Source organism: Scardinius erythrophthalmus, assembly GCF_964197995.2.
Source record: "Scardinius erythrophthalmus genome assembly, chromosome: 8".
In the NCBI taxonomy this organism is placed as follows: domain Eukaryota; kingdom Metazoa; phylum Chordata; class Actinopteri; order Cypriniformes; family Leuciscidae; genus Scardinius; species Scardinius erythrophthalmus.
The window spans coordinates 21,821,318-21,847,300 of NC_138228.1; the positions used below are offsets into that span (position 1 = coordinate 21,821,318).

At 36.2% G+C, this 25,983-nt stretch overlaps 1 protein-coding gene across 3 annotated transcripts in view; it reads left to right on the top strand.

Annotated features, from left to right (window-relative positions):
- The window catches only part of fam168a (family with sequence similarity 168 member A), a 62,162-nt gene that overhangs the window by 22,785 nt on the left and 13,394 nt on the right, over positions 1 to 25,983 (top strand). For 2 of the 3 annotated variants that reach the window (XM_081373257.1, XM_081373259.1), the window contains exons 2-4: positions 2,905 to 3,027; positions 17,796 to 17,887; positions 24,994 to 25,074. In XM_081373257.1, coding sequence (XP_081229383.1) covers positions 2,957 to 3,027; positions 17,796 to 17,887; positions 24,994 to 25,074 — 244 coding nt within the window. In that variant the 5' untranslated portion in view covers positions 2,905 to 2,956. The remainder of the gene's footprint in view (positions 1 to 2,904; positions 3,028 to 17,795; positions 17,888 to 24,993; positions 25,075 to 25,983) is intronic. The other variant, XM_081373258.1, reaches the window with a different exon arrangement.

The window sequence follows — 25,983 nt, forward strand, 5'->3', positions numbered from 1 at the left end:
TGTGGTAAAAAGCATATCTTTGTTATATGATCACATGTAAATGTTTGTCAGCGTTACAATCATTGAAGAGCTGGAAATATCAAGGAATCTGAAAGTGTGTATTTCAGTATCATTATAGTATTTATTAATATTTTGAATTAGTTTTTATTTTATATTTTCCATTGCATTGTGATTTTAGTTTTAGTATTTTTTATAATAGTTTTTATTAGTCTTTGTTTTTTATGTCTACTTAGTTTTTGTTAATTTTATCACAGTTTTAGTATATTTTTATTTATTTCAGTTATTTTTTTATTAGTTTAGTTTTAGTTAACAATAATATGCATTTTCCTAGGTATGATCTACTATGTTATGAAAATATTGAACTGACTTGATATTATTCTTTGAGTAAAAATTAGGCAGCTTGATCACAACAACATGCCCATTAAAATAAATTTAATAATAATAATAATAAGTTATCATTAATAATTATAAGTTTGAATCATACTTGAAATACAAATGGATTTCTGCCGCAGAAATCTCCATAAAATGATTTGTAAAAATCCTTATAAATGCAAAAAGGTCGTGCAAATTCATTGGTGAAAAATTGTAGCATCCCTGATTCGTGCCTCTATGGCACAAGAATCATAGAAGATGTGTTGTCTGGTCTTTAATTTTCCATCGGTCAGTGTGATGATATTCGATAAAAAAAAGAATCAGTCTGAACATGTTCTGAATACACGCATACAATTTTAGTAGATTTCCCCGTTACATCTGTGTGGCAGTTTGATATCCTTCATTATGCCATCAATCATACTGTCCTACTGAGGAAGATATTAGTGCAGATTGAGAGAGAGAGAGAGAGAGAGAGAGGTGGTTGTGTATTGGTGTGAGGGGCACCTTCATCCACGAACAGCTCAAGGTGATCTTGTCACGGCCTGATTAATGACTCATGGTCTGCAGAACACAAGCAGCTCAGAGCCGCCTCTGCACATAAAAAAAGAACATGCACATGTGCAAAGTACAGCCAAACCTGCTTTACATCACTTTCAATTGTCCATTTAAGAGCAGTGACATTAACCTGAGGTGAGGGCAAGCATGATTGCATAATACCTTCACTAGAGGGCACTATTGGATTATTTAATGAAGTCACGTATAGGGTTAAAAAAACCTGCATGCATGATTGTGACCTGGATGCACTTCATAATTGCATTACATTTCAATAAAGAAATTACAAGCATCTACAATCCACCATATGTGAATGTGCAGCAAATGTGCCATTTTAGCGGTTTATTGATATTTTGTCGCTCCTTTACACTTTCTTATCTCTTAGCGGTAAACACTCGATGGATATAAATTAGTGAGATACGTTTACTTGCCAGGATGTAGACTTCATATGTTAAAATGGTCAATATGGCAGTTAATTAGGAAGCAAACAATGCATTTACTATGCATGCATTGACATTGATTATGTGTGCTTTCATGCGCATCCAAGAAAAGTATAGAAGTATTTCTATTCTTTTTGATGTATTTGTTTTTTGTCATCATGCTACTGACCAGATACAATTTTATTTGGGTAAGATGCAAAGTGCTACTGTGAAATGTGTGAAATGATAAAATGTTAGGCTTTAATGGCAGCGGTTTGCTTTTCAAAATGGTTGGTAAGCACATTTTTATGTATATGTCTTCTTTATTTTTTCAAAGAAATCTCTACATTGCTCAGTTAACTTGTCAGTTAGTTAAAACCATTATTGGTGATGTAGAATTAAAATACTCGTTGTTATTAACCTATTTTATCGTTTTGTCTAAACAATATCACTGGTTTTTTTTTGTTTTGTTTTTTTCTTGTTGGAGTAAACTTATTTGTACAAAATTGTTATACTGGAATCACATGAGAAAAGGTCATGCAAATTCATTGGCGAAAAAAATTAGCATCCTCTGGCCTCCATTGCACATGAATCATGTTTAATGTGTTGACATGGTATTCTTTAATTTACCATCATTATAATGATATATTACTCTATAAATGCTCATCACTTGTTATTACTTTTTTTTTTTTTTAAGATTTATTTTTGCCTTGATAGGATAGTATAGAGTGGGCAAGAAGCAAGGTGGGAGAGAGAGGGGGACAGGATCAGAAAAGGTCTGCGAGCTGGGACTCAGACTCAGGTCATCTGTCGCGTTGCCCACGAGGCTATTGGTGCCCACTTAGTTATTACATTTAAAGGGATATTGTACCCAAAAATGTAAAGATATTTTGAGCAATTTCATAAAAAAAGTCAATGGACTCAAAATATCTTCTTTCGTTTTCCGCAAAAGAAAAACATTCATACTAGTTTGGAGGGTGAGTAAATGATGATGAACGATCCCTTTTAAGCACATTTATTTAAGTAGTGAAAATGACCTATGTGCTTGTCCTTTAATATAGAATAATGTGAAATGGAGATGATATTCCTCGTTTTTCCTGCACTCTAACCCTTTTAAAGTGTGTGGGAATGAAATAAGCGTCTAATTAAAGGAAGTGATACTAAGTGGGCTTGACTGCATTTTAACTCACATCTACATGCACACGAGAACACTGCTCCAAGCCAGCGCTGTTTGTCCCTGACGCACCGTTATTCACCCCCATACTGATCTGTCCATCAGTGTGTGAAGGTGTGTGATTTTATTTCTGCTGCTTGTCAGTGTCTCTCTCTCTCTCTCTCTCTCTCTCTCTCTCTCTCTCTCTCTCTCTCTCTCTCTCTCTCTCTCTCTCTCTCTCTCTCTCTCTCTCTCTCTCTCTCTCTCTCTCTCTGTCCACTGCTTTGCTTGCTTTGTGTTGCTTTGCTGTGTTTTGCTTTGCTCTGCTGTGCTTGTGCTTGATGGTTTGCCTTTTAATCATATCCTGCTCTCGTTTTTGTTTGTTTCCTTCTTTTTTGTCATTTCCAGATTTGCATATCCATTCTTCCTACCTCCTTCATTTGCCTTTCCTTCACTGAGAATGGCAAGCGGGCATTCCACTGACAAATTCAGTTTTCTGTACCCAACAGACACCAGTCAGAACGTTAAGAGGTCAGTCTAGTGCTCAGCACCTTCCACCGTGTGTGTGTGTGTGTGTGTGTGTGTGTGTGTGTGTGTGTGTGTGTGTGTGTGTGTGTGTGTGTGTGTGTGTGTGTTTGGGTCGAAGTTGATGTACTGTTCACCCTGATGTATGTACGTTTCCAGCTGTTCTGACCTACATACTGGCCAGGCTATGTCATGTTTCTCTCCTCTAGGGTTTGTTTGACCTTGATTTGTTTAGTCTCAGAGCAGCACACAGTTTTCACCTGCTCATTTCTATTTTTGTACCTCTGATCAAGCTTATTAAAGGGGTCATCGAATGCAAAATTCACTTTTAAATGGTGTTTGCTTATAAATACGTCTTTGCAGTGTGTGGACACAACCACCATATATTGAAAAAAATCCATTCACTTCTTTATTTTTTATCCTCAAAAAGCCTAAACGCACTCTATAATCAAGCCGTTTGGATTTTCTGAGCAATATGACATCATATTGCTCATGCTCCACCCATGACCGTTGACGGACTGTCTCGTATTAGCATATTTCTGCCCTCGGCCATTTGTATACTGTCAGCCAAGGCAGCACTTTACGTGTCTTGCGTCAACACGTCCCATGGAAGAGAGGGGTGGGGTGAGCAGTTGCTCATTATCATTTAAAGAGATATGCACAGAAACGGGTCACTGTGAACAGAGCTGTTTTTGAGGAGGTAAAAAGGGTGTTGTTTTACACAACCATTGAGGGATTTTAACCAAAGCATGTTACAAACTTGGAACTTGGAAAATGGGCATCCGATGACCCCTTTAAAGACAACATGACATTTCATTCACAACACTTTTTACTTTTATATTGATGATGTGATGGATTTTAGGCACATCTTTTTGTTATTTGTTTGGTTTAAGTGATTGGATTGTGAAAAATGGCCATTCTTTTTTTATATTTATATTCCTGTGATGCAAATCTGAATTTTCAGCATAATTACAGCATAATTACTCCAGTATTATTATCCAGTGATGACACAAGGATGTCACACGGTCCTTCAAATAATTCTAATATACCGATTTACTGCTCAAGAAACATTTCTTATTATTATCAATGTTGAAAACAGTTGTGCTGTTTAATATTTCTGTGAAAACCGTGATACATTTTTTCAGGAATTTTTGATGAATAGAAAATTAAAAATATTAGCATTTATTTTTACATAAAAATCTTTTGTAACATTAAAAATGTCTTTACTATCACTTTTGGTCAACTTAATCCATCTTTGCTGAATAAAAGTATTAATTTCTTAAAAAAAAAAAAAAAAAAATTCTTCAGAATGCCCCAAAATATGCTGTCAATTTTCTAAACTTTTGAGAACCCAGCCAGTATAATCACAATGAAAGAATCCAAACTACAATATTTAACATATACATACATACATACATACATACAAACATATATATATGGATTGAATGGATTGAAATGCTTGCTCTGCGCTAGTGTGCAATCACCTAGTCAACCAAATTTTAATTATTCAGTTAGTTGCAGAGGAATAAAACTTCCACAGGAAGTGGCGAAGTCACGCATTCCGCGACAGACAGATCTTTAACACTTCTGGTCCATTTGGTAATTATAGTATGTCGGCCAGGAATTCCATATGTTCACCTATCATTCACCGATCTCAAATATGGCTTATCATTTGAAACACGCAAGTAGTAGCCTAACGTTTGCAACTTAACGTGGTCCCTCGCTCTAATGTTGACTTAGATAAATGTGCGATATTATTTGGTGCAAATCCAAGAACTCAAAGAATTTAAAATGCTCCATCATTTTTGTTCATACAGATAGGAATAATTCATCATTCTAAACTAGTCTACTTTTATATGTGTACGCTCACAACAACAACAACAACAACAACAACAAAACTTGTGCTTCTGTAAAATAAAGAAAACAAACAGGATGCACTTTTTACTGTCTTGGTCTCCGTGTGAACTTCTGGAGCGCGTCACAAAAATTAAACAAAACTCATGCTCATACGAGTGCATACTTGCCTCACATATTCTATATGTCTGAAGATTGAAATGTCTACTTTTAAAATGAACCGATCTAAATTCGATACGTGCATTTCTCATGCATTTCTATGCGTGCCCGTCCACTATGCTGTGGAGATTCACAACTTCACCTTTGCAGCCAACACTGACTCAGAAAACACTAGTTTACCAATAAATTATTAAAATGTTTGGTAAGTCTCTGTGCTGTTTTTATGGCATAGTCAAATAACGGTCAAACAATCCCAGTGTGCTGTGGCAAGTGTCATTTGTGTGCTTGACCAACACTATTTATATTTTAATGGCAGCATATTATGGTTTAATATGCTATTTATCTATGTAGAACGATGTTAGCAATGTTACAATGTTCCGGCGCAAACAATCCCTGGTGCTATTTTGCTGTTCCATAAAACAATTGCGCCACTGACCAGAAAAAACCTAGTCTAAAGTCAGTGGCGTGTTGCACGTTGTTCATTATGCTATTTTAAGGGCGCATGCTTGGCCATAATCTATGTAGCATGTGCACAACATGCATATTGATTCTCTCATCTACACAGAAGCAGCAGTTTTCATTTTTGCAAATTATACATTATTACGATAGATAGATAGATAGATAGATAGATAGATAGATAGATAGATAGATAGATAGATAGATAGATAGATAGATAGATAGATAGATAGATAGATAGATAGATAGATAGATAGATAGATAGATTATTATAAAAGCATACATCTAGCTTACACATTAACCCAAATTATCAAATTACCAAAAGAGCGTCTGCTCTTAAAGGGAATGTGAGATGACGCTCTGATTGGTTTATTTCACGTTACGCTCAAACCACACCTATGAATAATGAAGCTACTTCAGACCAACCCCTTTTAGATTTGCGCCAGGCGCAAGAGTCATTTATCCCGCCGGAAAAATAGCAACAGCGCCCAAGACCCGCCCACAAAGTTACTTGCGATTTGCGCTTGACACTTGCGTTTCAGATTGTTAAAATAGGGCCCCATGTGTTACAATGACTTTACAGTAGTAAAGGGATCTTGTTAAGCACAACAAGTGCACATGCATGTGCAGTGAACATAGTAAAATCACTGTAATGCGTGACCTCTCATGACTTGTTGCTTTTATAAAAGACTATTAAATTTTTTTTCTGCAGTTTGCCAAATTATTTTTACGTCTCTAATGCATTTTACATGCTGATAAAATCTTTCGGATAATTTAAATGCTGCATCAAGCTCCTTTGATCTTTCATACTTGTGTTTATGAGGGTGTCATCTTTCATACTTGTGTTTGTGAGGGTGTCATCCTCTCGCTCTGATGGGCACATTCCCCTCTGACATATCCACTCTCCCACACACACACACACATGCTCGTGACACACACAAAACCACGATACATATGAACACCTGCTAACAGCTCCATGCTCACACGGCCTTCTCCCATTTCCGTCGTGTGTGGCCGTGGTGTGAGGGGAAGTTCTGACGCATAATCCTCCCCTATTCATGTCTTTCCCCCCGACTGACTGATAATGGCATCGAGTGTTCATGTGAGATCAGACGCACACACATGCACAATGAGGGAGGGTAACACACTCATACACTCACATACTCACACCCAGTTTGCCGTAAGGATTAGATTATCCTCAATCTCGTCCCAGACAATCAGTAGTTCAGTTTTACAATGGAAACGTCCCCCTACTGCTGTTTTTCTAATTTTTCTCATTTTTAAACTTGTTTCTTGTTCTAGTTGAAGCCTTGGTGAATATCCATCACTTTAGACTTTAAGGATGCAAAAAAATTCAGACCCTGCAAGGAACTTGAGCTAAAGGATATGATGTCACAGTCAAGGGCTTCTGTTATCAATATATAATAAATTCCATGATACATAATAAATGATAACAAATGTAAATTTTCTTATTTACCATCTACTATCCTGCTTCACTTCTTAAAGTTTGTTTTCTTTTAAACGTGTTTTGATGGAAAATTAGGGCTAATGGTAGCACATTTGGTGGCACTAATGGTTTCACCAAATGTGAACTTTAGTGCACAGTGAAAGACAAAGGTTTTCAAATATACTTTTGTAAAATACAGTCTGCTGTTTTTGGATGGCTACAAGTAAACACAACACAACGTGTAGTATGACCACCACTTTATCTTTGAATGTTATTAGATATTTAAAGGACGTAGAATATGGAAATAGCTTGAACAAGAAAATATTCATATTTAATTATTGATAAAATTATATCAATCACGCTACTGTTCAAAACTTTTTTTTTTTTTTTTTTGCTTTTTATTCAAAGAATCCTGAAAAAAAATATCACAGTTTCCACAAAAATATTTAGCAGCACAACATTTAAACACTGATAAGAAATGTTTCTTGAGCAGCAAATCGCCTCGGTTCCCTGAAGAGGAAACGAGACGCTGCATCAGTTGACGCTATGGGAACACTCTGTGTGATTGCGTCATGAAGCATGAGTGAAATCAGTCCAATGGTGTGACGACGTCAGAAGCGGGTGACGTCATCAACCAGGAAACTATAAACCCTGCCCATACTGTGTAACGCTAGCTTCTAATAGGATGAAGCAAGTCGCTAACAGGCATTCAGAAAGTATGGCAGGGTGACGCAGCGTCTCGTTTCCTCTTCAGGGAACTGAGGTTGCAGTCGGAACAGAGGTGTTCATTTCAAGGAAACTCGCGCTGCGTCTATACCCACGCCGCCACAATGACCATTGTCTTTCTAGTGTGAATCAAGAAAGCACTAGGACGAGAGCACCTGAGCCCCAGGTGTGGAGCCCAAGTCTAGGACGTAAAACCTCATGAATGTGTGTGGTGAGGACCAGCCTGTCACATCACAAACATCTTGAAGTGAAATTCCTGACACTAGAGCCTTAGAGATAGCCATACTCTTAGTTGAATGGGCCCGCACTGCCAAAGGGGTAGGCAGTCCGGCCAATTCATAAGCACGAGAGATAGCCCCGACTATCCATTTGTTCATTCTCTGCTCTTTCTCTGGGGACCCTTTATTGGGAGGTCCAAAACACACAAACAGTTGTTCTGATCTACGCCACAGAGCAGCTCTGTGGACATAGGCATCCAATGTCCTAACTGGACAAAGCAGATAATTTATTTTCTGGTCAGAATCCTGGAATGGAGCAGGACAGAAGGCCTGCAGGACAATAGATCTGGCCACATTAGTGGGAACTTTAGGAATGTACCCCGGTCTAGGGAGAAGGAACGCCTTTACCATGTCGGAAGCAAAATCCAAGCATGAAAGGGAAACAGAGAAATCTTGTAAATCTATCATTTTAAGAGAAGTGAGAGCCAGGAGGAACGACGTCTTGAGAGTCAGAAACTTGACTGGAACCTCCTCAATAGGCTCAAAGGGAGCCAGGGATAGGCCTTGGAGCACCATGACCAAATCCCATGCCGGTACCCTAGTGTGTACTGCAGGCATCAGCCTCAAAGTGCCACGGAGGAAACGTGTTGCCAAGGGGTCTCTCCCTAAAAACATACCAAGTAAGGGATATTCAGCTATGGCCGCCACGTACACCTTTAAAGTGGACGGAGATAACTGGAGCAAATCGCTCTTGCAGGAACTCCAGCACTGTACCAACAGGGCAGTTAACTGGGTCCAGCTGACGACCACTGTACCAAGAAGTGAACACACTCCACTTCAGGGCATACAGTTTCCTTGTGGAGAGAGCTCTGGAGTGAAGAATGGTCTTAACAACCTCAGTTGAGAGACCAGCATCTATAAGCTGGGCTCCCTCAGAGGCATAGTAATCGAATCCCATACCATGGCCTAGAAAAGTGGTTCTCTGTTGCACACATCTCAGGAGGGATTTTGGTCCATTCCTCTTTACAGATCCTCTCTAAATCCTTTGCAACTCTAAGTTTCAGCTCCCTCCACAGATTTTCTATAGAATTAAGGTCTGGAGACTGGCTAGGCCACTCCAAAACCTTAATATGCTTCTTCTTGAGCCACTCCTTTGTTGCCTAGGAAGTATGTTTTGGGCCATTGTCATGCTGGAAGTCCCATCCACGACCCATCTTCAGTGTTCTGGCTGAAGGAAGGAGGTTCTCGTTTAAGATTTTACGGTACATGGCCCGTCCATCAGCCCCTCAATACGGTGAAGTCGTCCTGTACCCTTAGAAGAGTAACAGCCCCAGAGCATAATGTGTCCACCTCCATGCTTGACTGTAGGGATGGTGTTCTTGGGGTCATAGTCAGCATTTCTCTTCCTCCAAACACGACGAGTTGAGTTGATACCAAAGAACTCAATTTGGGTCTCATCTGACCACAGCACTTCCTCCCAAGCCTTCTCTAAATCATTAGATGTTCATTGGCAAACTTCAGACGGGCCTATACATGAGCCGCCTTGAGCAGGGGGACCTTGCGGGTGCTGCAGGATTTCAATCCATTGCGGCATAGTGTGTTACTAATTGTTTGCTTGGTTTACTGTGGTCCCAACTGCCTTGAGATCATTAACAAGCTCCTCCCGTGTAGTTCTGGGCTGATCCTTCACCTTTCTCATGATCATCCATACCCCATGAGGCAAGATCTTGCATGGAGCTCCAGACTGAGGGCGATTTAATGGTTATTTTGTATATCTTCCATTTCGGAATAATGGCACCAACAGTTGTCTCCTTCTCACCAAGCTTCTTGCTGATGGTCTTGTAGCCCATTCCAGCCTTGTGCAGGTCTACAATCTGGTCCCTGACGTTTGACAGCTCTTTGGTCTTGCCCATAGTGGTGGAGAGGATGGAATGGAAGATACAGATTCTGTGGACAGGTTTCTTTTATACACATGAGCTGACATTAGGAGTACTTTCTTAAAGTGGCAGGACTAATCTGTGTTCCACATGGGCACATAGCCAATCTGTGGGAGGCAGAATTCTTGCTTGTTGGTAGGGGATCAAATACTTATTTCACACGATCAAATGCTAATCAATTTACAACCTTTGTATAATATGTGTTTTCTGGATTTTTTGGTTAATCTTCTGTCTCTATCCGTTAAAATAAACCTACCATAAAAATTATAGACCCTTCATTTCTTTGTCAGTGTATATATATGTGATGCGATCTGGGAAAACCCACCACATGGTAAAATTTTACCTATTACAGGGTTTTGATATCATATGGAAGCTGGTATTAAGCCCTTTCCATCTGTTTTTATTTTTACCATAGCTTGTTGGTAGCAAAAATGTTGTGTTTATCTGAAGTCGGCCGATCGCTATGATTTTCAGGAACGGAATTTTGAGAAAAACAGGTTTAATTAACTGTCACCGTCGGGACGCTTGTCCTCCATCTCGCAATTGTTATAAAACTGTGTGACGTTATAGTTTAAACAGGATTGGCGCGAAATGCGCACCAATACACATTCACTGTACATGTTATGTGGTTTATTTTATAGGTAAACTATCTTTGTAGTGTTAAGAGACGGACAGGTGTATGGGATATATACGGCGATTGTTTTGTTTTTTTTTCACCTCTGCCAGGCGTTAGAGGAAATGGTCGCATAAAATGCATTAGAGAAAGAGAGTATTTTCAGCTTGACACTATAAATCGCTGTTTTTCTGCACTAAACAAGGGAATTTTGCCAATATATTTTCAGAGATAAGAGAAAAGATGTTAAAGAATAATAATTTAATGAAAAAAAAATTTGAAAAAAAAAAAAACTGACATTCAAACTTTTTTGGAATTTACTGAAACCTGCCCAGCGCGACATCCGACGGGTTTTCCCAGATCGCATCACATATAAAATATATATATATTCAGATGCAAGTTCAGATGCAAAAGCCTCTAAGTGCCATCTGAAATTTTCTTCTAGAATGATAATTTTTATCAAGCTCGTATATTTAAATTCAGTAATTTCACTTAAATGGCAATGAAAATTACCATTTAAGTGAAATTACTGAACTTAAATATACAAGCTTGATAAAAAAATGATCATTCTATAAGATCTTTTGCATCTGAACTCTTCATATATATCAGATCTCATATAGGATGCATTTGGTTAAAGATCCCATGGCATGAAAATTTCACTTTATTAGTTCCTTCATCCGAGCCTCTGAAAAACCAGTGAGTTATGTGAATTTCTGATGTGTAATTGTTCAAGTTCAGACAGATAATCTTTCTCTCAAAATCAGTCAATACTGTTTATGCATCAGTAAATCAAGCCAGTGACTAAAATATCAACTTCACATCGTTTCTCTTAGTAAGATGAAAATAATCTTATTTAAACTGTGATTAAAATATATACAGAAAGCGATCAAAGAACAATCCCTTTCCAATCGCCCAAGCTGTCAATCACACGGCGCGTGTTTATCTGGACACTTGCCAAAACTCGTTATGAAATCAATGACGCTGTTACACTGCACAACGAAGCTCTTACTGAATTTACATCATGTTTGCATTGGTGAAAGCATTAGTGAGAGTGCAGAAACTGCGTTGCAATGAAAAGATCTTTATTCACGCGATCAACAGACTGTCATCTGCTCAATGCTCATCACTGCAACCTTTTATGTGATGGGAATATATCTAAATGCTTAAAAAACTTCTCACAATTCGTTAATCTCGATAGCTGTAATAGTAAAAATGTATAATAGCTGTAATAAAAGTTTTCGAGAGAGTTCCACATGTAATGCTAGCTATTTCATATGCAAGCATGTCGGCCAATCTCAGCAGTGAGTGTTTACACTGAAGTCTCACAGCAGACACGCCCCTTCAAACAGAGCGTTCAAATCAGAGGCTAAAATCAGGCTAGGAAAAATGCCTTTTATTAATAATAATAATAATAAAATAATCCATGCCATGGGACCTTTAAGTTAACGCGGTAGTAAAATGATTCAGTTCACCAATGATCATTCAGTGCGCGTAGCTCAAACAGTAATGCACATCATTAATAACTACAATTGGGACTGTCATATACATAACATAAAGAGAACACTATTGTAATAAATCATTGTGAATTCTTTGGGTTTAGTTGCCGTGTTTCAGCACGTTGTTACGGGAAGAGCGCATGTGCATCCACAACAAGAGTTACACATTCTGACTAGCATGTAACTTAGTTCAAGTTCACTTGTGCATTTCCATCATTTTATGCAGATATAAGTTGAAATATGATTCTGTTGTATAAATATCTGATTAATCTCATATAGGATGCGTTTGGTTGTTAACCCGCTAACAAAATGATTCATTTTTCCATTGTTCATTCAGCTCTTCATCTTCAGTACACGTAACTCAAAAAGCAATGCTGTTATTTAAAAAAAAAAGTGATATTAATTTAAGATGTTTCTTTTTCAAAAACATTGATGCATTATTAATAATAACTAGCACTTTTTATTTTCGTATTATTTTCATCAACGATATGGTTTAATTAAAATAATTTCATTATTGTCCGTGCAGAGGCCATTTCATTTTATTTATCCATGGCACATGCATTTTGATTCTTTATACGCAAGTAATGTTGTCCAATGACTTGTTTGCATTATTTAGGCATTATTTTATTTATTTGTAAGACAATGACTACTTCATCACTTCAATTCTGGAACTAAGTAAACCCTCAGAGCTGCTTTTAACACCATTTGCAGCCATTGTTGGGGCCACGGCCGCTGGTCCCACAGGAGGACCACAACCCACTTTGGTGGAAGTACTGGGCTTTGAATGTGTAAATGAAGGCAAGGTCAACAAAGTTATTACATCACTCTCTAACTCGAGAGCAAAGGACTCATGGGGTCTTGATTCGTTGTTACTAAAAAAATATAAAGAGGACTTTGCAGAACCAATTGCGCACATTATTAATCAATCGTTTAGAGAGTGTCTATTCCCTTAGTCCTGTAAGACTGCAATTGTCACGCCCATTTTTAAATCAGGAAATAGAAAGGACATCAAGAATTATAGACCCATTAGTATACTGCCTGCAGTTTCTAAAGTTATTGAAAAAAAATTCGCCGAACAGCTGATTGAGCACCTCGACAATGGAAATATGTTACATCCCATGCAATTTGGCTTCCGACCCAAACACTCCACCGACACAGCTTCTTGTTATTTCCTCGAGGTGATCAAATCCAGTCTGGAGAAGGGAGGGGTGGTTGGGGCCGTTTTTCTGGATCTACGTAAGGCATTCGACACCGTTAACCACTCAGTGCTGCTGACAAAACTGTGGAATTTCAATCTCGCTGCAAACACTCTTAGTTGGCTTCAATCATACCTAGCAGACCATTACCAGTGCGTAAGAATAAATGATAAAACTTCACCATTCAGATCCTGTACTACAGGGGTACCCCAGGGGTCTATTCTGGGGCCATTGCTCTTCAGTTTGTACATCAATGACCTACCTTCCATCTGCGATGACGTGGAGGTCTTGATGTACGCTGATGACACGGTTTTATATACTCACGGTTCTAATGTCAATTCTGTCGCTGCTAAAATATCTGTGGCGATGAACAAGTCTTGCCTTACATTGAATACAGAGAAAACGGTCACAATGTATTTTTCGAACAAAAGAATTCAAAGTGCTCTCCCAAATATCTATGTGGATAGTTACATATGATCAAAAATGTGGAAGAAGTTAAATACCTAGGTGTGTTCTTGGATCCTGTACTAAATTTTAAAAATCATGTTAAAAGGGTTTTGTGTGTTAAAAAAAATAAAAACTGTTGCACTCCATATATTTAGCACCTTATAATATTGCAACTAGCTAATTTTGCACACAATTTCGTAATTTGCACTTTATATTTGTATATTGTGCCTTCTCTGTAAACTGCCTTTTTATATTGCATTAACTGTCTTTGTTATATGTGACCCTGGATAACAAAACCAGTCTTATGTCGCACGGGTATATTTGTGGCAATAGCCAACAAAACATTGTATGGGTCAAAATTATAGATTTTTCTTTTATGCCAAAAATCATTAGGATATTAAGTAAAGATCATGTTCCATGAAGATATTTTGTAAATTTCCCACCTTAAATATATAAAACATTTATTTTTGTGAATGGATGCAGCACTATCGCCAAAAGAAATGGACAACTTTAAAGGCGATTTTCTCAATATTTCGATTTTTCTGTACCCTCAGATTCCAGATTTTCAAATAGTTGTATCTCGGCCAAATATTGTCCTATCCTAACAAACCATACATCAATGGAAAGATTATGTATTCAGCTTTCAGATGATGTATACATCTCAATTTTAAAAAAATTACACATAAGACTGGTTTTGTGGTCCAGGGTCACATATATATATATATATATATATATATATATATATATATATATATATATATATATATATATATATATATATATATATATATATATTATTTTTTTTTTATTTTTTTTTATTTTTTTATGTTAATTGCCTTTACTATGTAATTTTAACTTTATGTAATTTTAACTGTGTAGGACTACAGATGGAAATTAGCATAGTGCTAAATCTGGTGCAGCCATCTTTTTAATGTAACTGCACATTGTCCTGATATTAATAAACTAAACTAAACTAAACAATAAATTAAAAAACTTTAATAAAGAAAGTTGGCCGTAGGAGTGTAAAATTAATTTTAAAACTTACACTGGTTCAAATTATATACTGTATAGATTTGATTAGTGCTTGGGACATGGCATTTAATGGTAAGACTTTTTTTTTTTCAGGCTCTCAAAAATTTTAAACAAATTTTGATTTATTGGCCAATATATTGTTTATTGGCATTTAAATATAAAGAATTTTCTATTAACTCTAATACCATTACAAAAGTAACCGAAACATGTAAAAAGCCACAGCCAAACATATGTGAAGATTGACTTTACAGCATCTCATGAAACGTGGTCTTAAAATAGCCAAGTCTTTTCACACTGTTTACCCCCGGTCATTCTTAACCCGTTAAGCTGCAACCCCACTTTTGAAAAATCCCCAGAAATGACATACCCAAACTGAAAAAGATACAGTTCATGAACCATTTGTACTAAAAGCACCTGCCAGTTTATTGTAAATGTAGAATTAATTATTGTCATAATGAAAAAAATTGTTATAAATAGCTTCAAAGTTTTGTAAAGTTATTAGAAATAAATTTTTATGAAACATCCTCATGAAAATAAAATTGAAGTTGGCACTGTGGCAATCTAGAAATGCACTATAGCTAAAGCCACATGTCTAAACATTTTATGTTTAAAATCTAAAGATAATAAGTCCAAAACTCTGTATTTAGTTAAATGTTTTTCAAGACCATGTCAAACTACTTTATTTTGATTTGACGCTAAAATGCTACTGATGTTTATTGTCATCTTCTAACCATCTATCCAGTATATTGTCTCTATTGTTTTGTGGTGCAAACGATCCCCATTCAGTCTCAGTCTCCCCCTGAACACATTCACACCTCTCCAGCCTGGTTATGGCTCTAAATATGTATTTCTTTTGTCTGCATTATAGTTACTAACGACTGGCTATTCACAGGCTATTCATAGGGTTTCAGTTCCTAATTTCTTTTCTCAAAGTTCACCTCACATTTTAAACTGTATCAAATGCATTTCTTGAATAAAGAAACATTTCAGTAAGCATTCAAAAAATCTTCTAGGTGGCAGGTGCACCTGGGCTAGCTAGCATGTTAGCTTAGCACACCATCAATACATGACAATTTATGAGATTAAAACCATGTTTGTGCTCCAAACTTACTTTATAACGCAAGTCGAGTATTTTAAATAATCTTCTGTGATCTAATTTGGCTTCAGATAAAAAAATCTGACAGAAAATATACTATTGGTATAGTATTCTGCACAATGATAGTCTATATAGATTAGCATTACATTATAAATATAATATATTATTATGGAAATACCTGGCATGGCTTGAAAAACACAGCTAACTCAAATATCATTGCAAACATGTTTATTGTCTTCAAAACGTCTGTATCTGCATGTTACAGCGATCTCTTGTTAGTTTTGTGTGTATCAGTGACGTCCTGGAATGTCACATGATCATGGCTCTTCTTCATGTTCTATAGATGGACTAATACTGTGCACAGGGCGGCGAGGGCGCCCTCAGGCTATTGGTATGAATTGAAAACACAGAGTATCCAAGCGCTCATAATGATTACATCGACGCATTTGGGTATAAATTCAATAAATATTATTCCTGTCTATAGAAATCTGATGTAAACCTATGAGAATATATCAATATTTCTCCAAATCTGCACATTTTTGAGCTAAAGCCCTGTTGTTTTGTGTATCGCTAAAGCTCTGATACGTTGTTTTGTGTATCGCTGTCATGACGACAGCACGGGAGTTTTTTTATGAATGAAAGCGGCTGACGCGCATAGTTCATATCAAAGGTATCAACTCATTTTTTCATTTCATAACTCCTGACACAAATTTTTAAATAACTGTCGCTATAGGTTTCTCAGAATACAATAGTGGTCAAATACTGAAACTTGAGTCTTTTATCTTTTTAATGATGTATAGTTTGTCAAGGTATAACATTAAATCTGATAGTAACTTTGAACTATATATAAAAAAAAACGCTTCATTGCGCCCGCGCACTGGCAACGGTTAACAGGTTAATCCCACTTTTAAAGGAACATAAAGGAACGTTTCACACTTGTAATTTAGAAGCAGGGTTAGCACCGCTTTTTACCCAGGGTTAGGAAACCCTCCTCCTTATATCCACGTGCTTTCATATGTACTACTGTACACCCAAAACACTTTACAATCATGTTGGGGTTTCCTCAACCACCACCAGTGTGCAGCATCCACTTGGAAGATGCGACGGCAGCCACAGTACATTGGCGCCAGTGCACTCACCACACACCAGCTATAGGTGGAGAGGAGAGAGAGTAATAGAGCCAATTCAATGGATGGGGATTGGCAAGGGTCATTGGATGGAATATGGCCAGGACACCAGGGTTACACACCTACTCTTTACGAGAAGTGCCATGAGACCGCAGAGAGTCAGGACCTCGGTTTAACATCTCATCCGAAGGACTGGGCTCTTTGACAGTTTAGTGTCCCCATCCCCACACAGACCACAGGGTGAGCACTCCTTTCTGGCCTCACTAACACCTCTTCAAGCAGCAACCTAGTTTTTCCAGGAGTCTCCCATCTAGGTACTGACCAGGCTCAACCCTGCTTAGCTTCAGCTGGGCAACCAGTCTTGGGCTACAGGGTGATATGGATGCTGGTTTGAATATGAAAAATGTCAAATGACGATAGAACACACGGAAATTGGTGTGAAGAAGAGACCATTTCATTCTTACAGTCGGCAATGCTATAGCCTTTATGTAAACAGGTTACATGCTGCGTTCATCCAGTCAGTGAGACTTGCAAAGCAAATATGCAAATATGTATGTTAACCCTAGGTATAGGAATTTAAAGTGTGAAACTTCATCTTATGAATACCCACGATTAATTGTCAACTCCGGGTATATTATTAACAGTGTGAAACGTGAAGCAAGATAACCCAGGATTCCTTTTACCCAGGGTTTAGAATGACCCAGGGTTAAAAGTGTGAAAAGCCCTTTTATGTAATTCTTCAAAAAAGGTAAAAAAAAGACCACTGAAAAATGATGTATGGTGAGACTGTAGTGCCTAGAGAATTTGAGACTTGTGCTTGTGTGTGTGTGTGTGTGTGTGTGTGTGTGTGTGTGTTATGTTTTATCATTATTTTGGTTTGTTTAGGCAGATAATAGTATTGCAGAAGTTCATACCCGTCAAAACAACACTGGCGTAACTCATATGCTGTCTCTGTCTATCTGTTTTTCAGTAAGAACAGGCTGTCTTCCACCATGAACCCGGTGTACAGCCCAGTGCAACCGGGAACCCCGTACGGAAACCCGAAGAATATGGCATACACGGGTATGTAACGAGACAATCACACGTATTTAAAATTACAACATGCTTTATTAATAAATGTCTGTGATCTTACTCTATAGAACTAAAAAAATATATCAATAGTTAAAGGTGCAATAAGTGATTTCTGGGAAATGCTGTTGAAAGTGGATCGGACAGAGCACAATGAAACACTTGTAGCAAATCAGCAACAGGGGACGTGTCCACTCATGATGGGGGAGGAGACAGAGTGAGCAAGAGAGAGATTTAAAGAAAGACTGTAGAAAGAGAAGTGGCTGAGAGACATTACAAAAGAGAAGAGGTTAGAAGAAAAAGAAGGGTTATGATCAGCCAAGGGCTTTAGGACCTCTAGCTTTCTAGCGCTGGAGAGGCCTAAGCGGGAAGGTCTGAAAATGACAAGGTTGCCTTGTTTTCTGCTCCATACATTGGCTTTGCTATGTTTCACAGAACCAAGATATGCTATTGTTGTAAGGTTAGCTGTAGTTACAGGGTGGTTTTGAGTGTCATTGTTTGTCTGGAGCTGGTGTGCTTCACTTCAGCTATGATAAAGAGATATCCACTCTTTTATTGCATGTTCATGCATTTTGGAGGTGGACAATTTCAATTATCAACAGCGTTTCTTCAAAACCACTTACTGCACCTTTAAGGTCCAAATTCTGTTTCTTGTTGTCTGTAGAGTACGGAACCCCTGAGGGGACTTATGCAAAAAAAAAAAATAGGACTTTCGCGTGCGCACGAGAAACTTTCATTTTGCGTTATAGTGTCATTAATACAAATGTGGAAATATGGATGATGTATGTCATTTATGTATGTATTACATTGCAACATGTATGTCATTTATGTATGTACAACATTGCCAACATGGGGGAAACAAAATATTAACATAAAAAAGTACAAAATATTAAAGGGATAGTTAACAAGAAAGTGAAAATATTCACACTTGTTCCAAACCCGAGGACCTTATTCTGAGGAACACAAAAGATGTTACGCAGAATATTAGGCATTGGCTGCCTCAGTATCCATTTGCAACCATTGTATGAAAAATATGAAAGCAAATGATTACAAAGAAAGCTGATGACTGTTCAATGAACATTCTGCAAAACATTTTTGTGTTCACAGAAGAAAGTCTGAAAGACAGAATGTTTTAAATTTATATAAAATATAAAAATATAAATTTTAGATAAAGGTTTGAATTATTTTATTCAAACTGCAATTAGTAGTGTAATTGAATCAGTGTATCTTTCGTTCAGTATAGTTTTTTGATATAATATTTAAAGTAGAAAATTAGAAAAGAGTTCCTTTTTCATTTTATAAACAATATTTCTAAAACGTTTTTCGTTCTGAGGTAGAAAATTGAATAAACAGCTTGAATATTCGATTTCTAGTCAAGTCAAGTCGCCTTCATTTAGCTATACAGCGCTTTTAACAATATGGTTGCAAAGCAGCTTTTGCATAGATAATAGGAAATTACTGTAACAGATTGTTTATAGGCTATAGGCTTTACAACAGCTCTTGGATAAAGTTCTACACGTCCGCATCATGTTGTTTTCTTTCTTTTTCAAAGGCAAGGCTGTTTCGAATGACAGCGTATGAAACGATAAAGTATTAAGTTATTTCCCCAACTGAGGAACAAATCCAAGTGATGGCGCCGGTAAATCGCACTATTAACTACATCGGTTCACTTCTGGCATTAACTTGACATCACAGCCGGTTCATTATTACATTATTATTAATTCCTGTTCAGTATTAAACTTTGGACCGAACGAAAGATGCGCGAACCCAACTTTGCAGTATAGTTTTAGTTTCGATTCAAATAAATTTGTTTAGGCTTGGCGTTTAAAATAGGCTAAATGTTGTTTGTAATAAAGGGCACAATGGGCTATTTTTATAGGCTACTATGTATTTTATTTTTTTTTTTATTATAAGTGGTTATTTATTTTTCATTTCTTGTTGTTTTCTGATACCATTCATTTAAGGATTTGGCTAGTAAGGGGAAGTAAAATACGCATAGCCTATATGTTATTAATAGTGTTTATAATGTTAATGTTGTATTTTATTTACAGGTCTTTTACACTATTTCTGAATAGACTAGCCTAATAATATAATGCATGTTTCACTCTCAACATGACCGAGTGCGCCACACACAAGCGCACATCCTTGAGATATAAATTATAGGCTAATACATTTTAATAAAAAAGGCCTACATCATAAAACTCAGAAGAGTATGTATTTTAATATCTCTGATGTTCTCTGTTCTCTGGTTGTTAGATAGTCAGTCTGAATGACAGTTCATGCATGAACATTAGGACTATACAGTCAATTATTACCTTTTTGTATTAGTGTTTAAAATATTTAATTTACAACGAATTATATTGATTTATATCTAAATTTATTATTATTATTTTAAACTTACTGGACGAGGGCGACCATGGTAGGCCAACAGTCTTCATTTACCCTGTATTTACAGTATATCTACAGAAGAAAGCCCTGTCTAGGCTCTTCGGTACGGGTTGTGTCGAACCATTCGTTAGTCTGGTTGTTTGATGAGAAAAAGATGAAATGTAGTTGCAATAAACGCGTTAATAAACCGTACAACTGCAGCAGAGGATGACTATTTTATTCTGCAGTGTGGAACTGAGGAAGAGCTGATGACGGAACAGTTTGATCAAGATAAATAGCAATCTTGTGAACTTTACTTTTAAAAAAAAAAAGTTTCCTTCATCTCAGTAGCAGAAGATTATTACTTGTTTATTTTTTTTTTATCAATACACATACAAATACAAAGTTTATTAAAAGTCTATTCAAAGTTAATAAAATTATTTGAATTGTGACTAAAATATGTCTCTAAGTCGTGTCTTTAATAGCACCTTGCTTGTGATTTTTTTTCTAAAATAGATACTTCAAAACATGTCAAACAACAACATAAATGATATAGCCTATACATCATCCATATTTCCACATTTGTATTAATGACGCTATTACGCAAACCGAAAGTTTCTCGTGCGCACGCGAAAGTCCTATTTTTATTTATTTTTTGCATGGGTCCCCTCAGGAGCTCCGTAGTAGAGGGATTGATCACCCAAAAATAAAAATGTTGTCATCATCAAGATGCAGACCTGACTACAACGTCTGTCTGTGATGTGCAGGAATGGGTGTGCATTAATGCATACTTCACCTCTCACTTCTGTTCTGTGTTGGCGTGTGTTTATGCATGTAGAGCCATGAGCGCCGTGTCACCATAGACGCGTGTCACTCATGGCAGGTGTTTGTCTGCTGCCATGGCAACCGTAGGCTCATATTTGATGTGCTCTTATTGAAGGGATTCTCTGGGTCAATAGAGACTGTTTACACACCAACATCTACTTATAGCAACTAATAGCATAGCATATAATTTGATGACAAATTAGTTCATATTGAGATGTCTGACTTTGGTATCTAGGCTAATTTGTATGGAATGCCAAAGCTGCCAATATTAAAAATAAATAAATACATAAATAAATATACAAATAAATGTAAAAAAGAAAAAATAAATATATAAATAAATATACATAGAAAAGCAAAAAAAACGAAAATAAATAATTATTTATACATTTATTTCCTTATTTATGTATATATTTTTTTTTTTCCATATTTATTTCTTCTTTTATTTATTTATACATTTATTCATTTCTACATTTATTTATTTCTACAATTATTTATTTTTACATTTATTTATTTCTACATTTATGTATTTCTACATTTATTTATTTATTCATTTATTTCTTCCTACATTTCTTCCTGCGTAGGGTAATGAGGAGGGCGTGGTTTACCTCATTCATAGCAATCGAGCTCAGAGTAAGCGAAGGGTTGAGGCCACAGGCCACAGTGACACCCTGTGGCGAAATACAATAAGTATAGCTCACTGACGTTGATACGGTCTGTGACTGCGAGGTATATGGTCAAAATCCTAAATATTACTGAGCACAGTCTGAGACATTGTTCAAAAACTCAACAAAGAAATATGAGATATAGCATATGAGATTAGCGGGGAGAATTTTCACTGTTGGAAAATCCATCTTAAGCTGGTAGTTCTATTTTGGATCATGGTAGCAGCCTGGTCTGAGCTGGTCAGTAGCTGGCCAGAGTAGTCTTCTATCCAGGATTTAATTTCTTAATTTGAATCAAACCAGATGTATCATTTTAGAATAATGAAGTAGAATCAAAATATATTGAAATTCAGTACAATTTAAATAACTGCTGTAAGAGTAGTTTTTACTGCAAAACATAGTAGTTTCTAACTATAACTAAACCTGTAATCTCTTAAAATATGGGATAGATTCAATTTATAAGTTGTATATCAGGTTTATTTATCTTTTGAATATTAATATTATAATCCAGATTATTGGTTATATTGCATTTATAAAAATGCATAAATTAATATAATATTTTTTAAAATTGCATATTATCTTTGCAGTTATCTTTATATTTGCATACATCTAATTTCTTTATAAGTTGTTATTGTTATTATTATCATCATTTATATTACATTTATAAATGAATATTTATTATTAGTAGAAATAGTAGTTGTTGTAGTATCTCGTTGTCTAGGAGAAATCATCGATATATTAAAGAGGTCTCATTTGTGATCACTGGGAATGAGCATAGTTCCAAGACCTTATATTTACCTAATATATAAAATAAAGTGAATTCCAGTGAGAGAGATTCTCCATATAAGACAAGACACACATCACACATTTCATTGGACGCATGACTGTGACATTATTATAGTACAATCTTGTAAATGCAGGAATGAACTGAAGTGACTGAAAGATGAAATTAAATGTTAAAGTCCCATTTTAAAGAGAGTTGCCTGTCAGTGCAGATGTAAGTGGAGAGAGCGTTGTTTGTATCAGAGGCTGGAAACACTTGTAATCAGATTGTGTCTTTGTGAGCACTGCTTAACGGATGGATGACTTTTCAGGTCATTTCAGTGGAGAGATGGAGGGAGAAAATGTATAGGACGCTCTGTACTCGCAGATAAAGAGTTAAACTTCTGGTGTCTTCAGACAAATATCACCATATCTTAAGATACTGTTTGGTGTAGCTTGGAAGGGCTTAAAAAGTGAATTGTGTAATTTAAAATACTATGACTTTCAGCTAGCTGAATGATAGCACTCATATTTAAGCCATTTTCTAAGTGTGGTGCCTTCAAAATATTGTTTGGGAAACAAAGATTATTTTTCCATTTTCCTGCTGCAAGTGATGCCGAAATTAGAGGTCAACCAATAGTGGATTTTACAGATAATGATAACTAGGTTGGACCACGCTGGCCGATAACTGATTAACCGATTAAGTTTATAAAATGGATACTGAATAAAAATTTTACCTCCAAGTAATCTAGTGCTGTAAACTTTATTAATAAAATAAAAATAAATATGAATACATTAATTATAACTTGATCATTCATGTTAGTAATGATAGAACTTTAAAATGTAAAAATGTTTTAGTAAATTTCAAGGATCAATACTACTATGACATTTATTAACCTTAGTTAATGTTACAGATGGACTCTTATTGTAAAGTGTTACCATTTTATATATTTTTTCTTTTTCTTTGCTTTTTATTATTGGGATAGAAATGCTCTGGCAAGTCAATTATCAACATAGAAAAATACAGCCTGAGCATTCTTCTAAATATCTCCTTTTATGTACAAATAGACATATACTGTATGTGTGTGAGTAGATGATGACAATTCTGTCATCATCTATGGGTGAACGGTTCCTTTACCAAACACATGATCAAGCAGTCCCTCACATGCTCACTCTTTCGGCAGTATTTCTCCTGCATCCTCCAGTGTTGATATAATCCATCCATTGCAGTGAGCTGTCCAGACCTGGATACTCCCTTCCCATGATGCCCTGTACGTCTGACAGCTCGTGCTGTTCAGTATGGAGCGATGCACTGGGTTTCACACTCATCCGACTGTGTCTTATTGAGACAGACATGTCGTAATGGATGCCATCTGTGCTCATCCTGTTCAATAAAGAGCTCACCTCGCTCTCTCTCCCTCTCTTTGTCCTTTCCTATAATAGCACAGGTTACAGAGATTTGATTTGGATCTGTATATCTGGAAATAGTAACAGCCTTTTTGTTTATAAAAATTCATCTGCACTTGCTTTCGTTAATTTATGTTCTGGTGATTCTCTCTCTAAAAAAACAAACAAAAGAAAACGTTACTTTTCTAATCTATTGTATTGCTGAGTGAAACAGGATATTCAACTTGAAAAAGGTTGGACAGGACTTGATTTTATCCAATTGGAAATGGTCTGTAAAAAAAAAAAAAAAAAAAAAAAAGTGGGCATTCAATGTGAGAATATAGTCAGATTATGTTCTAAACTAAAGCCTATATACATAGCTATTTAGCTATTGGTTTATTTTATAATCTTATCCAAAGCACAAAAAGAAGAGAAGCTCACACACACAATAGAAACATATTTCTTATTAAAAAAAAAAAAAAAAAAACTTTATTTAGAGGCCAAAAGCAAAGACAACATTTTTGAATTCACATCAATCAGTGTTGAATCAATGCTACGATTTGAAATAAATGCAAAGAATCCTGAAAAAGAAATCACAGTTACCACAGAAATATTAACCAGTAGAACTTTTTTTTTTAACATTGATAATAAGAAATGTCCCTTGAGCATCAAATCATCATATTAGAATGCTTTCTAAAGGATCATGTGACACTGTAGACTGGAGTAATGATGCTGAAAATTCAGCTTTGATCACAGGAATAAATTACATTTTAAAATATATTCAAATTGAAAACGGCTCTTTTAAATTGTAGTAATATTCCACAATATTACAGTTTTTTACTGTATTATTTGATCAAATAAATGCAGCTTTTGTCTGCACAAGAGACTTTTTTTTTGCAGACTTTATACTTTGTTTACAAAATATATAATTTAATAATAAAAATTGTTTATCTTGCTTATTAGAAATTGTTGGCAAGTCTGACACATCGGCTCTGTAATGCGTGTAATTGACCAGTCCAGATCAATTCAATTAATTGCTAATGTTGATTTTATGTTTTAGTGTCATTTCTAAACTGTTGTTTCTCTGCATGTGTACAGGCTATCCCGGAGGTTATCCTACGACTGCCCCGACCTACACAGCCAACCTTTATCAGACAGGTAGCCCAGGATACCCACCAGGTATGTACACTCTCCAAACTTTCCAGTGAATATGGCATAATACACACTTACATTAGCAAAATATATGAGACGTTAGTGATCCATTAACACCAATGAAACACATGCAGTATTCACAAACACATACTGATGCCTAATACGGTCTAGCCTCATTTTGATGATGCTGGCCTTTAACTTAACCATTAAACAACATATTACTGTTATAGTGCTGGTTCCAACTAGTGACATAATGCTCTGACTCAATATATACAATAAATCTTCATAATGATTAGAAAAGTGGCTTTATTTGTGTTCATATAACAGTGCACCTCGAAAGCTTCTGATGTATGAGGTCACTAATTGTGTTTTGTTCAGTAATGAGCTGCTCCCTGAAATGATTTTGGTCAATAAATCTGTTTCCATCTTGATCTGGCAAGTTGTTTTTGAATAATGATATTTAGAAAAAAAAAATTAAACTGTTTTTAGTTGTTCATCTGCATGATTTGAGTGTGAAATTCAGTCTCGAGAAAAACCAGACACAGTGAGGATGAGTCATGTGAAGTAGGTTGGCTTAGTGCAGATAATTTCCCACTAGTCTTTTGTTAACATGCTTGTTTGAGTCAGCTATGTGTGACTCAACTTGTATCATGATGAAAAAAAAAATGGATTTGTGCTGTAAGCAGACATTTTTGGATCACATTTTAGATCAGGATGTAAATGGTCCACTATAGGAGTTGGTTTGTGAGGTCTGTGATAGGATCAATATGATCAGTGCCGCCCTGAACTGATATCATTTTTGTACTTATTTTTGCACTCTTATACATTCTTACATGTTTAAACAGGCTGTTTCTTAGATCAGAGATCAAGTTGACATTTTGCTGTTATATATTCATATTTTTATGTTTGATCTATTAATTTACTGGCTTGCCTGTT